Genomic DNA, 15041 nt, shown 5'->3' with positions numbered 1-15041 from the left:
TATGGACACTTCACTTAATTGATTTTGCCCTCATGTCAACAGGAAGTCCCCATTCAGACGACCACGCCCATGCAGCTCTCACCAATCAGCACGCATGGACACCCAGGTACACTTTAGAAAGCATGTGTTTCTCTGTTGATCGATTGATAAAGCATGACAAATAGCAACACAAAATGTATAGTTTACATTCAGTTGCTTTGCGTAAATATGGTATCCACAATTTTTTCTCTACCTACCTCTCTATTTCTGCTTCCATCTCTTCAGTCATTGTGGCCAAGCCGACAACTCCTCCCATAGTCCTGCTGCCTCCTGAGAGTGACTCACTAGAGGTGGCCCAGACGCAGGTCTCACGTGAGTTCCATGACAACTTGTCAGTTAACAGGCTTGTTTGAGATGCACCTTGCCTCGCTTGAAATGTATGTGAGAGTAGGCGGCTGCAGTGAGGGGAGGAGTGAAAAAAGTGCAGGCAAGTCGGACAGATCTCTCTTCTCGTAGTGGATCAGACACCTGTGAGATCAAAGGCGGATATCGCAGGATTCACAGGATTCACGCTCGAGCACGGTGTTGATAATAAACTGGATTTAATTTAAGTTCTGTTGCTTTTATATGAATATATGACAACAATCAAATAACCCCTATAGAGATCACACTGTCAGAGAGTTTGGGAATACTCACACATAATTTATACACATAAAAACATGAGATCAGAGATTTTAAAATCAAACAGTTTAAAAGAGAACAATACATCACGGTTGTTTAAACCAATGAGCATTAAGCTGTGTCGTCAGCAAGTCGTTTCCCATCATGCTTCTGATCAGCGCTGTCGTTGGAGAGCAACTGCGCTCGACTGCAGAATCCGAAGGGTTTTTTGACATACGTCAGCATGACATCAGAGCAAGGTGAACCGCACTCGGACACATTTCTAACCGGTAATCGGTTCTGCGCAGATTTTGCTCATCTCAAACAAGCCTATAGACACAATATTGGTTCATGCAAAGTTTGTTTTGGTAATAGGGGTCATGAACTGAGAAATAAAATTTTCCTTGAGGGTTTGACATATAAGAGGTCAAAACTAATTTATTCGGTACATTTCACTGGATTCTTTGGTAAATCAGTAGGCAAACTCTGCGCAGACTTTGCAGGCTTTTACGATATAGAATCGACAGTATTGTCACAACATGTAAGTAACCCTGTTCATTCTAATGCCTGATCTGTGACCAGTGATTTCTGATGTAATGATTCATGTAGCTACAGTCAGATGTTCTGTCAGGACCACTATCGTCGAATACGATTGACAATTAGCATACAGTTTGGATTGGCAGTATGGCTCTGTTCTGGGCAATAACTCCCTGCGCATCCATGCAGCCTAGCATGGATAAGAGCAGGGAGAGCAGCAATAACCCCCCTTAGGGTAAACAGAGCAGATCCAACATGAATGTATTGCAGATATCATTAATTCAAGATTTTAAAGTACAACATAATTCGAGAATTTATTCTGATTCAAGGGGAATCAGAATGCCAAATCCTGACTGATGAGAGGAGAAGCTGGGGATGGAGGAGGGTAATTAGCTCCTGAGAAACGCGATAGCTGCTGAAAATACTGATGAAGGAGCTTATACTCTATATGTATACAGTGATAGGCGTCGTATTCCTATAGGTAGACGCGAGTTTGACTAACGTGACCTGCCAGAACTGACAACTGCTTGATTTCTTTGTCCTGGCTGTCAGTAAATCAAACCAGTGACTAAACAGTCAACTTGGGACCTAAGTCTGCGCAGTAGTGAGGTTAATATCAATATCAAGGTTCTGCCCTCACTCCCGCAGAGACGGTTAATACAAAATTTATTGTGTGAAATAAACAGTTATGGACATGTAGAAATTAAAGTTGAAGCTCCAATCTCCTCCCGAAAATCCCCCAAAAAGTCTGTTGGTGCCTTGGTAACTACTTTGTTTAGAGAATCACATTCCCGTTTTTATAGCATCAAATAACTAACTAAGACCAAACTTATTTAAAAAAAAATTAACCTTTAAACTTAAATCAGCGTGATAAAAACGACCTAAAATGACAGAAAACATCTTTGAAAAAAATGTATTTGAAGTGTAATTTGATTGTTTAGTTTCCATCGCGTCCAGTAGACTTCATGGGGAGGCAGGGTTTGTGAGCTATACTGGGACCAGCCACCAGGGGGCGATCTAGACGCTTTGTCTTCACTTTTCACCACTTGTGCGGCATGCTTGGTCTGTGATCGGCTATGCTCATCACTGCAACCTTTCATGCCACGATCTAAATATGATTTAAAAAAGAAATTGTGCGCACATCCAAAATACTTTCGGCAGGTGCTCGATCAAATCATCAAAGCATCAAACTCAAAATAAACAAGAATCGGCACACTGCCACTTCTGCTCCCAAGGATTTATTAAAATGACTTTGTGAACGTTGCAACCCAAAGGGTCTTCGTCAGGCAAGCAACAATCATAGAAAGGTACAATTTATATCAGTGTGAACCATCACACCTGACCCTGGAGTCTACGTTTTTTAATCAGTTTTAATTTGATAAACATGACACAATATAGCATCGCAACTACATGAAAGAGTGTTTACTGTTATACAAAACTGATTTGTGAGCTTTAGAGGAACTAAAGGTGTTCGAATAAACACGAAACACACGTGATCGTTGTCATGCGGTGGATCCGGACAATCGTGGAACAGCTGTGTCGTCATCAGAACTCGTGCAGACCAGTGCAGCCGCTCTTGAGAAGCTGTGCTGGCTGAGTTCTCCAGCTACTCTCGAATCGCTCTCGCGGTACTTTGATGGCACACGTCACAGTCACGTGGCATCGGCGCTGTATCAAGTCGGACAAAATTTCTAACCGGCATGCACTGCTTCAAGTCAGCCGCTGATCGGTCTGCGCAGAGCTGCATGAAGTCGAACAAGCCTAATAACATATTTCATATGCAAAGCTATTAGCCAATCATAGCAGTGGGCGTTTACACTGAAGTCTCTCAGCAGACACGCCCCTTCAAACAGAGCGTTCAAATCAGAGGGCTAAAATCAGGCTAGGAGAAATGCCTTTCATTTCAAAATTATTAAAATTTTTGCAGTAAAAATCATACTAACATTATAAGTGCACCCCAGGAAACATTATGAAACAATAAAACAATGCAGTTCATGACCCCTTTAATGGGAAAAGTGTTTTCTTTTCCTCCCACGATTATGGGTGTGTTTTGTGTTTGGGTATCACAGCAATTGATGAATGCAAGCTGAACAGGAATATATGTGGTCATGGAGAGTGTGTGAACACACAGAATGGTTTCATGTGCCACTGTTACCCTGGATACCGACAACATGCACAGAGAAAGAGTTGTGTTGGTGAGTACATACATGTAAATACACACATACTGTACAGCCAATGAAATCACAGATGATGTATGATTCAATGCCTGCATTTGTAGTGCATAAAAATATAACACTCTACCGTTCAAAAGTTTAGAGTTGAAAGTTTGAGAGTTTAAAAGAAATATCGCCAATGGCTGTATTTCTTTGACCAAAAATACAGTAAAAACAGTCATATTATTACAATTTAAAGTAACTGTTTTCTACTTGAATATATTTTTAAAATGATTTATTCCTGTGGTGGTAAAGCCGAATTCAGCATCATTATTCCAATCTTTAGTGTCACATGAAATGTGTCCTTCAGAAATCATTCTAATATACTGATTTGATGCTCAAGAAACATTTAGTCTAGGTTACATATGGTAACCCTCATTCCCTGAAAGAGGGAAAGGAGATGCTACGTTGAGACCGACAAATAGGAATCTAGCTAGAGAGGCCAATCTATTTCGAGTGAAACTAAACGAGCCAATGCACATTGGCGTGCAATCATTTGCATCAGCTATTCAGCCACGCAGCGTGGGTATATAATGAGCAGAGGTGCAATTGCACTTCAGTTTTTTGCTGAGGAGCCGAGCCGATAAGCTGGCTACCCCAGCGGGCTGCAGCAGATGTGGCGACGGGACATGGCGTCTCCGTTCCCTCCTTCAGGGAATGAGGGTTACCATATGTAACCTAGACGTTACTCTTCAGTCGAATTAGAATCCCTACCAAAGGGCCACAGCTGCTGACCCCATCCAGCGCCCTGTGCAAGCCTCTATGCAACCTGAGCGGGCGGGGCACGCCTTGTGCTTGGTAAGCCAAGGCGATGGCATCCACTATCCACTGGGCCAGCCTCTGCTTGGAGACAGCCTTTCCCTTCTGCTGGCCTCCACAACAGACAAAGAGCTGGTCTGAGATCCTGAGACTTTGAGTTCTGTAGCAAAGTACCAGCAGCAAAGTCTTCATGGAGAGAAGCTTTAAGTCTACTGATTGCAAAGGCTCAAAGGGAGCATCCTGGAGTGCTCGAAGCACCAGGGAAAGGTCCCAAGAGGGGACCTCTCGGCGAGAAGAACACCACTCGATGAACAGGTTCCACTTCAAGGCGTACGCATGTCTCGCAGACGGCGCCCACACTGAAGTGATGGTGTTAAGTACCTCTGAGGGTAAGTCACCTAGAACCTCTGTGTCCCGTCCAGGGACCACACATGGAGTTCCCAGAGGTCCGGACGCGGGTGCCCCGTCTCTGAGTCAGAAGGTCCTTCCTCAGAGGAATGGGCCAGGGAGGGACTGTTACAAGGAGAATGAGTTCTGGAAACCAGGTCCGGGTGGGCCAATAGGGAGCCACCAGAAGGACCTGCTCCTTGTCCTCCCTGACTTTGCACAGGGTCTGTCCAAGTAGGCTCACTGGGGGAAACGGATATTTGCGGAGACCCTGGGGCCAGCTGTGTGCCAGTGCGTCCGTGCTGAGTGTTCCCTCGGTCAGGGAGTAAAACAGCTGGCAGTGGGAGGTCTCTGAGGAAGCAAACAGGTCTACCTGAGCTTCCTCGAACTCTCTCCAGATCAGCTGAACTGCCTGGGGGTGGAGTCGCCATTCTCCCGGGAGCACAGCTTGTGATAGCTCGTATTAGACGTACTGCTTGCAATTCGAGGCAGTTGATGTGCCAGTGCAGTTGGGGGCCCGTCCACACCCCTGACACTGCATGCCCATTGCACGTGTCACCCCAGCCGGTGGCAGAGGCATCTGTGAACACCACAGCATGCCTGGACACCTGTTCCAAGGGCACTCCTGCCCGCAGGAACGAGGGGTCTGACATCGGGCTGAAGGTCTGGCGGCACACTGGTGTGATTGTCACCCGGTGAGTGCGGTGTTGCCATGCCCATCATCGGGACTCGGCCGTGAAGCCAGCGCTGAAGTGGTCTCATATGGAGCAGTCCGAGTGGTGTTACTGCTGCTGCCGCTGCCATATGCCCCAGGAGCCTCTGAAAGAATTTCAGTGGGACTGGTGTCCTGCCTTTGAACGTATTCAGGCAGTTCAGCATCGACCGACCGCGTTCCTCTGTGAGGCGCGCTATCTGTGCGACCGAATCCAACTCCATACCGAGAAAAGAGATCCTCTGCACGGGGGAGAGTTTGCTCTTTTCCCAGTTGACCTGAAGACCCAACTGGCTGAGGTGCCTGAGCACAAGATCCCTGTGTTCGCATAACTGATCTCGAGAGTGTGCTAGTATGATCCAGTCGTCGAGATAGTTGAGGATGCGAACGTCCTGTTCTCTCATTTTCTCTCACTTTCATGAAGACGCGGGGAGACAGGGACAGTCCGAAGGGCAGGACCTTGTACTGATATGCTCGACCCTCGAACGCAAAGCGCAGAAACGGCCTGTGCTGATGGAGCATCGAGACATGAAAGTACGCGTCCTTCAGGTCGATCACTGCAAACCAATCTCGAGGACGGATCCATTAGAAAATGCGTCTCTGCGTGAGCATTTTGAATGGTGGCTTGTGGAGACTCCGACTCAAAACTCGCAGGTCCAAGATCAGTCGTAACCCACCGCCTATCTTGGGTACAATGAAGTAGGGACTGTAGTGCCCTGACCTCATATTGGCTGAAGGGACCGGCTCTATCGTGTCCTTCGCCAGTAGGACTGCGATCTCCGCTCTCAAGACATGGGCATCGGCTGCTCTCACTGTAGTGGAGTGGATGGCCCGAAACTTGGGGGGACGCCGGGCAAACTGAATCGCATAGCCGAGCCTGATGGTCCGAATGAGCCAGCCAGATGGACTGGGGAGTGCTAACCAGGCTCACAGAGACCGTACAAGCGGGACCATAGGGACCGTATGCTTACCCGCAGTGGGGCAGCGAGGTGGAACCCAGGGACACGGCTCGGGAGACAACTTGGGGATCATGACCACCCTCGTGCCAAGGCACTGAAGGACCTGCAACAACGCCATAGCGTGTATGGCAGAGGCGGCTTCCCCACAGGGCTTGTAAGCCTTGCCGGTTAACTCCGACGAGTACTTACAGGCCCGGGAAGGGAGACACGGCTCTCTGCACCAAGTTGAGTTAGGGCACAGCTGCATTGCAACAGCCCGCTCCATTGGAGGGATGCGCGTGTACCCCTTAGCCACCCTGCCATCAAGGGTGGTGAGGGAGGAGGAGCCACCAGGATGGTTTCTGGCAGTGAAAGGTGCCGTCCACGCCCCAGTGAGCTTCTCATGCACTTCTGGGAAGAAAGGCACCAGGGAGGGTTGCTGAGAACCAGCGCGCCACCTCAAGAAACCAATCATCCAGCCTCAAGGGCTCGGGAAACGGTGGAGGGTTCCACAAGAGCCCGAACCTGTTGGCGGCCCGGGAAAGCATGCCATCATCTCTGGGTCCGACTCGGGCACCGCTACCACACCCAAAGAGGGCAGCAGCACCGAATCATCATCCGCAGAGAAGTCTGACCCACCCTCCAATGCAGCGATCGACATCTGTTCATCGTGGGGAGTGCCAAAGGAAACGACTTGTACACACCTCATGGTTGATCCAGCATGTTCCGTCCGCGGCTCTACTGGTTGCGGAGCGTGGGAGGGATGAGGGTCACCTGCACCACTGCCTGAAGTAACCCTCTGTGGAGGGTTAGATCACGGCAGAGGCGCAGGGACTTCGCCCCTTTGCAGGAATGAGAGTCTCGACCGTAACTCCGAGATGGTCATCTTCCCACAATGGGTACATGACTCATACACGGACGCTGCCTCATCGTGTTCAATGCCCAGACACGCAATGAAGCGCTCGTGACCATCCCGCGATCTCAGGTAACGACCGCATCCAGAAACACACAGGTAGAGTGACATCCTGTGTAAGCTCTTTTAGGGGACTGCTCTCTTGGTGCTGAAGCACGCAGGGGAATGGTTGCAGCAGACACGGACAGGAATGTGCACCTGTCGTGCGCTGTCTCTCTCACTGGTGATCTTACCAGCCGTAAGAACGACCTTTCAGCGCTCTCACGGCGCACCTTACCAGCTGTGAAACCAGCTTTTGTTTTGCTCAGTTTTTTAACAGGCAACAAAAGAGAAAGAGAGAGAGAGAGAGAGAGAGAGTGAGAGAGAGAGAGAGAGAGGGAGAGAGAAAAATCTACCCCACTGCCGTGCTGTATGGCCCACACCAGCCACGAGAGATCCTCTTGAGAACTCGTTCACACTCTGTAGATATCAGCATCGAAGTGCTCGGCTCCGAAGCAAAAAGCTGAGGTGCAATCGCACCTTCTGCTCATTATATACCTGCACTGCGTGGCTGAACAACTGATGCAAATGATTGCACGCCAATGTGCATTAGCTCATTTAGTTTCACTCGAAGTAGATTGGCCACTCTAGTGAGATTCATATTCGTCGGTCTCGACGTGGCGTCGACTGCCAGACTGAAGAGGAACTCATTATTATCAATGTCTAAAACAGTTGTGCTGCTTAATATTTTTGTGGAAACCGTGAAACATTTTCAAAGTTTCATTAGAAAGTTCAAAAGAAATTGAAATCTTTTGAATGGTTGTGTGTAATATATCAAATATTTTATCAGTATTACATAAAAAAAATATATTTAAAAATGATAAAAAACTTTTAACAATGGTCTCACTCTCTCTATAGATGAAAATGAATGTGACTCGAAGCCATGTGGTAGAGGCACCTGCATTAACTCCGTGGGTTCCTACAGATGCAACTGTCAGCATGGCTATGAACTTGTGATGCATAATGGGAAACGCAAATGTATTGGTGAGTGACCAGCATCGGCTGTTCAAAGACAGTGGACAGCTTCTATACATGACCAAATCAATACAGATGGTGGCCAACACTTGTTTGCATGTATCTTTTCAGATATAAATGAGTGCTCTGAGCCTGATATCTGTGGCGTTGGAGGGTATTGCACTAATTTGCTAGGTTCCTATAAGTGTGGGTGTATGCAAGGCTTCCGGAGCAAATCCCGCAGACAGCCTCTTTGTGAAGGTGAGGACACCAACCTATACTGTGCATAGACACAAATCACGTTAATAGTAGACACCTGTAAACAGTTCATGTTCATCCAATATGGTTTACTCTGTTTTTTATTAAATGGCTGTGAATGTTTGTAACTTATTTTCTATACTGTTGCTGTCTCTCTAATGCAGACATTAATGAATGTTCAGACCCGAGTATCTGTCCTAATGAACAGTGTGAGAATACTGTTGGATCCTATGAATGTATACCCTGCCAACCTGGATACCAAGCACAGGGAGGAGTGTGTTACGGTCAGAATACATACACACATAAACACACATGCAACCATGCATGAACAGTTTAGCTCACATGCATTCACAGAAACATATGGCTAAGGACATTCCAACTAACATCAGCTCCTCACACAGGCTCCAGGCATTTCACGAATATCCAAAACAACTCTCTTTGCACTACCCTGTGTGTGTCCTCAATAGAACAAAAAAATATTTGTCAATGGATAAAACATTTGTTTTATTGAATTCCGAATAAACATTATGTAAAATGTGTTACTTTCAGCATTTTTGTGCATGTCATTTAATGTCATTAACTTCTAGTATTATTTTTATCAGAATGGTTTTTGCTATTAGCCACATTCCTCTCTAGATATTGGCCATTGAAAAACCATGTACACTAAAAAAATTTTTTTTTATTCCGCAAGTACACATTAAATTTATTAAAAGTGACATTAAAGATATGTTACAAAAGATTTCTATTTCAAATACATGCTTTCTATTCATCAAATAATCCTGAAAATTATCCCACAAAATATTAAGCAGCAAAAATGTTTTCAACATTTAGAATTATAATAAATGTTTTTTGAGCATTAAATCAGCATATTAAGCCCTATTCGCACGGGATTAGTATTACCTAGGGACCTCCGGTAATTTGTAATAATTGCAGAGGTCGTCTGTGATTTTTATCCCGTGCGAATCTGCCATGTCTGTAAAAATGTCTGTAAAAATTCCCCCGAAAATTACCTACCGTATTTCGGCTAACACTCTGATAATACCAGTCCCGTGCGAATCCCCATGTCTGTGATTTGGGCTGTTTTTCGTTTCCTAAAGAACGTAATAACCATTATGGGCCGTTTAACAGTCCATTTTACGTCTGTATTAAAACTATATTAACAATAAAATCTCTCGATATGCTCTACTGTCTACTCCAATCCGATTATAGTTTTTCTCCAAAAAAAACTATGAAGTGCTGCAAAAGAGAAAACAAACTACAGTAAAGACGTGATCCGGAAGCTCAACTCGGACCGTTGTCATGGAAACGTCAAATTAAGTATTTTGGCGCTACATGGAAGCTCTTTTGGAAAGTTTGGACGCTTTTTGTGGTAGTGTAATTTAGTAGTCTGTATCGTGGAGCATTTCTTTGTCTCACACGGCCTCTAAAGACGTCCATCCTAAGTATCTCAAGAAATCAAAGTGTGAAAGAGTAAAAATGATATAAAATGAAATAAACCAAATAAAATGAATAGAAAAACAAGCCTATCGCAACGTTTCGGTATTTATAATACCTTCTTCAGGCAGGCTTGTTGTAAATATGGACAAAGAATAAAAGAAAAAGAAGATATATTATATATTTATACAATAATATGATATTCTATAATATATATAATATATTTCTCTAATAAATTGGTTTTAAATAAGTTCTTTTTTTGAATTGCAATACTGCAGCGCGATCTTCGTTTCAGCACGTTCAGCTAGTGAAGTGTGAATGGGTGGGCGCACACTGTAAAGTCCATAAACTCGAGGGAATTACGAACATTTATTTGCCCGTGTGAATGAGCCACCAAAAACACAGACGTCAGGGGGTAATTTCTTAATTACAGAGGTCCAGGGGTAATACTAATCCCGTGCGAATAGGGCTTTAGAGTGATTTCTGAAGGATCATGTGACACTGATGACTCAGAAAATTCAGCTTTGCCATAACAGGAATAAATTACTATTTAAAATATATTCAAATAGAAAAGAATAATTTGAAATTGTAATAATATTACCACTATATTACAGTTTTTTACTGTATTTTTGAGCAAATAAATGCAGCCTTGGTCAGCACAATCTTACATTTGAACAGCAGTGCAAGTCAATAGACATGTTTATCTACCTGAAGCAAGTAGGAAAGGTGATAATGTGGGGTGTTTTTGACAAATAAATTTGACAATAGTGTAATCTTACAAGAGATGTCTGTCTTTCTCTCTATCAGATGTCGATGAGTGTCAGAAACGTGGTGTGTGTCTAAACGGCCGTTGTGAGAACTTGGCAGGATCATATCGATGTCTGTGTAATGAGGGCTTCCTGCCTGAGGCTGACAGCAAAGGCTGCAGAGGTCAGTGGCACACAGCCAACAAAACTAAACAGCGTGCTGTTAAATGGAAACTTAATCTGGCCATTCTAAGGGCCAGTTCACACAGAATGCGTTTTTGCTGTTAAAAACGCGAGACGCAGTTCAGTGGAACAAAAAAAGCGCAATGTCTATAAACACGTTTTTTAAAAGTTGAACTTATTTTAACTTGAGCGCCACGTTTTGCCGTGTCATGTGTGAGACACTGCGAAAGTCCACCATAGAAAAACAATGGAAAAGTAGCGTAGTGGAATGGAAAGACGCTTTCTGTGTGAATGGCCCCTAAATGATTTTAAATTAGATTTTATTACTTCTGCACAAGTTCATTCTAAAGAGAATAAATATACTGTGCAAAACTTTTTAGTTAATACATAAAGAGAGATTTAAGCATGTGTGTATGTGTAATTGGAGGTTATTCGTCTGTTTGTCTCTCCACAGACATCAATGAGTGTCAGGATAACCGTCTGTGTGCTAATGGTCACTGCATTAACACTGAAGGATCATTCCGCTGCCAGTGTTACTCTGGTTACCAGCCTACACAAGAGGGAAGCCACTGCGAAGGTCAGCTCGTAACGACTAATCCAACACCTCAAGACACAAACTCAATACTGCACATAACACTGCAATATCTGTACACTTAAACAGAAAAGTACAGATTGTATTAAGAGTGAAATACACTACATGACTTTTGCCCTGATTTTTGCCCCGTTTGCACTCTGGACGATTTGACGCTAGTCTGCAGATTTTGGGCAAAGTTTACAGATTTCACAGAAAATTGCGTAGATGGGCACAGACTCCGATGTGATTCTATCCAGTCAGAGGATTTTAAACATGTTGGATATTTTGAGCCGACTGTAGAACACACATTGTTTGTTCAGTTCAGAACGACTGATAATGTGCGATCCACAGTCGTTTAGTGCATGATGTTTAGTGCATTCTCTGAAACAAATTACAAAGTTGGCAATTGTATGATGCCTAGAGTTTTTAAATCTGTTCAGATTTTAAAAGTTGTGTAGTTTATTCCAGCTTTTAGCGTGACTGACACATAGTACTGACCAATTGTTAAAGCTGCAGTCTGTAACTTTTGGTGCTCTAGTGGTTAATAAACAGATCTTCATGCGTCTTCTGGAACAACATTGTAGCCGTAGCTACTTCTCTCTGTATATGTCTATGACGAGTCACGCAGGTACTGTATTATAGCTTATAATAATTATTACCCAATTTCACAGCCCAGGCTAAAGCCTAATCCCAGACTAAAATGCATTATTGAGCTGTTTTAAACTGAAAGCAACTTACACTGCTATATCTTAAAATATGTCAGTGGCATTGTTTTGTCTCAAGATGCACACCAGTAATGTTATTTTCAAGGCTATTTATAAAAGCTATAAATGCCTTAATTGTACTAAACCCTAATCCTGGCTTAATCTAAGCCCTGTCTCTGAAACCAGGCCTATGTGGTCTAACATGTTCAATAAAGCTAATAGTCCCCTAATCTAAAAAGTTTGGGTGGATAAGATTTTTTTAGGTTTTTGCAAAAAATCACCAAAGGCTGAATTTATTTGATGAAAAATACAGTAAAATTAGTAATATTGTGAAATATTATTACAATTTAAAATAACAGTTTTCTATTTTAATAATATAATTTATTCCTGTGAATTTTCAGCATCATTACTCCAGTCTTTAGCAGTGTTGGGCAAAGTTACTTTTAAAAGTAATGCATTACAATACTGTGTTACACCCTAAAAAAGTAACTGTGTTACTTAATTACTTTTTACAAAGAAATGCGTTACATTACTTTTATGTTTCTTTCTCACCTGGGCTTGGCTTGCTTGTTTGTTTTTAATAAAAAATAAATAAAAAAAATCTTCAAATTAAAAAAATGAAACAAATATGATGTTTAGATAAGTAATTTTTGTTTATTTTATGGCTCAATTGGATCATCGAAGGTCAGCAGCAAAGACAATGGTTAATAAAGTGAGATTAAATACATAAAGTATGTATGTGTCATTTAACATTGCATAATCTTCTGAGTTCGCATTTCACTGTTTTTCTATTTTTATTCCTTTTGAGGAATATTGAATCTGTTTTAGTGCCAGTGAGATGAGTAAATGCATGCTCACATTAAGTCTAGAACTACGTTTACCCAGCGCACACAAAGCCTCTGCACTTACTCACGATTTCTTTCAACATCGGGACAAGAGACCTGTCAGTCAATAAATGGCAAAACAAACTAACTTGCGTTTGAAAAAGTAACTCAGATAGTTTAGTGTAGAAATATCTTTGGTGGAAACCGTGATACATTTTTTTTTTATTCTTTTGTAACATTATAAATGTCTGTACTGTCATTTTTAATCAATGTAATGCAGCTTTGCTAAATAATCAAATTAATTTTGTTTAAAAAATTGACTGAACTTTTGAATGATAGTGTGCATCTTTTGTAAACCTAATATAGCTGAAACAATTCACTAATGCGCACGATATGTGAATCAGTAATATTGTTTTTGATCTGTTTAGATATTAATGAGTGTGAGCGAGCCTCCAATTGTCAACGAGGACGTTGTATCAACTCGATGGGTTCTTACCGCTGTGAGTGCCAGAAAGGATACATGCTTGTCAGTGGCCGAAGGTGCCAGGGTATGGGATTTCACACATTTTACATTTCCCAATTCTCCGTCCTGGGCCCAGCCTTGGTTCTCTTGTTCACCCTTTCACTCTTTCTCTCTCAGACATAGATGAGTGCGCTGTGGAAAGGAGTCTGTGTCAGCCTCACGGTGTATGTGAAAACAGACAGGGTGGATATGTGTGTGTGTGCAACGATGGTTTCATGCTGTCTGAAGACAAACACAGCTGTGAGGGTAAGAGTTGGTCTAGTTAATAAGTGTGTTTGGTAATCACATGAAATTTCTTTTGTCTTTTTTAACATTTGTTTTTCCCCCACATAGAGGTTGAGATGTATCTGGATGATAAGAAGGAGTGCTACCTAAATCTGGATGACACCGTGTTCTGTGACAGTGTCCTGGCAACCAACGTTACTAAGCAGGAGTGCTGCTGCTCTATCGGTGTGGGATGGGGAGATCACTGTGAGATCTACCCCTGTCCCGTCTACCACTCAGGTGAGATTACAGACAGATACAGGGATTTATTGATGGATAAAAGAGGTATTGGTCCATGGGTGTATAGGTGTTTATTTGATGTTGTCTGTTGTTTTCAGCGGAGTATCACTCTCTATGTCCAGTTGGCAGAGGATTTTACCATGAGGAAGGAAAGATAGATTATGGATTAGCCGTGCACAGAGGTATATGCGCACACATATGTGTATTCACGCACACAAACACACACTCCCTCAAATAATTACTGAATTTCTCTCTTTCTCGCTCTCTTCGTAGATATTGATGAGTGTGTATTGTTCTCTAATGAGATCTGCAAGGAAGGACGCTGTATGAACACACAGCCTGGCTTTGAATGCTACTGCCAACAGGGATTTTACTATGACAGCAATCTACTGGAATGTATCGGTAAAATCACAAACACAAATACACGCACTTGACTGTCCAAATACACACTTGCATGGGTTAAGTAGATTTTTTTAAATAAAATGAATACTTTTATTTAGCAAAGATTGACAGTATTCAATTATTAAATAATAATAATTGTAAATCTTTTTCTACTTATTTTTTCATTCATTGTAATATATATACAGTGGTTCAAATAGTAGTTGTTATATTAGATGATTTTATAAAACAAAAAAACAAGAGTAAAAGTCATTTTCATCAAACTAGTGTGAAAGCCAAGTTTTCCTTTGCCGCGGTACCACCCGCTAGTGGTAGAAGGAAGGATTTTTTGTCTGCCACTAGAGAGCAGTAGAATGGCACAGCACTTCTAACTCACAAAAACATCAGTAAACCTTAAATCTCTCATACTTGTTGAACTCAAACTCACTATAAAATTCCATAACAATATCTGTTTCTCTCTTTCCCTCTGTAGATGTGGATGAATGTCATGATGAGTCCCTGTGTACCAATGGTCATTGTGTGAACACTCGAGGCTCATTCTACTGCACCTGCAACCCACCCTGGGTCCCTGATGCTGTCAACAAGAAGTGTGTCTTTCCCACAGTTACAGGTAAGTCTTTCTAACTGAGCGTCACACATAGTAGTAAAGCTACCTCATTAAAAAAGCTTTTGCCCCGTGTGAGGCTCGAACTCACGACCTTCAGATTATGAGACTGACGCGCTGCCTACTGCGCCAACGAGGCTGTGACCCACACTAGCACAGGAGGCTTTATATAGTGTCATCATAAAGACAAATTATTT

The 15041-nt window shown here is 42.8% G+C and overlaps 1 protein-coding gene across 2 annotated transcripts in view; it reads left to right on the top strand.

Moving 5' to 3' along the window:
- The window catches only part of ltbp3 (latent transforming growth factor beta binding protein 3), a 51762-nt gene that overhangs the window by 31588 nt on the left and 5133 nt on the right, over positions 1–15041 (top strand). For both annotated transcript variants that reach the window (XM_084413528.1, XM_084413527.1), the window contains exons 11-24: positions 43–106; positions 265–351; positions 3246–3371; positions 7996–8121; positions 8224–8352; positions 8514–8633; positions 10591–10713; positions 11167–11289; positions 13243–13362; positions 13455–13583; positions 13671–13841; positions 13940–14023; positions 14115–14243; positions 14713–14850. In XM_084413528.1, the coding sequence (XP_084269654.1) occupies positions 43–106; positions 265–351; positions 3246–3371; positions 7996–8121; positions 8224–8352; positions 8514–8633; positions 10591–10713; positions 11167–11289; positions 13243–13362; positions 13455–13583; positions 13671–13841; positions 13940–14023; positions 14115–14243; positions 14713–14850 (1669 nt within the window). The remainder of the gene's footprint in view (positions 1–42; positions 107–264; positions 352–3245; positions 3372–7995; positions 8122–8223; positions 8353–8513; positions 8634–10590; positions 10714–11166; positions 11290–13242; positions 13363–13454; positions 13584–13670; positions 13842–13939; positions 14024–14114; positions 14244–14712; positions 14851–15041) is intronic.

The sequence above is a fragment of the Rutilus rutilus genome (genome assembly GCF_951802725.1).
Source record: "Rutilus rutilus genome assembly, chromosome: 7".
Lineage (NCBI taxonomy): Eukaryota > Metazoa > Chordata > Actinopteri > Cypriniformes > Leuciscidae > Rutilus > Rutilus rutilus.
This window is presented reverse-complemented; position numbering and strand designations above follow the sequence as displayed.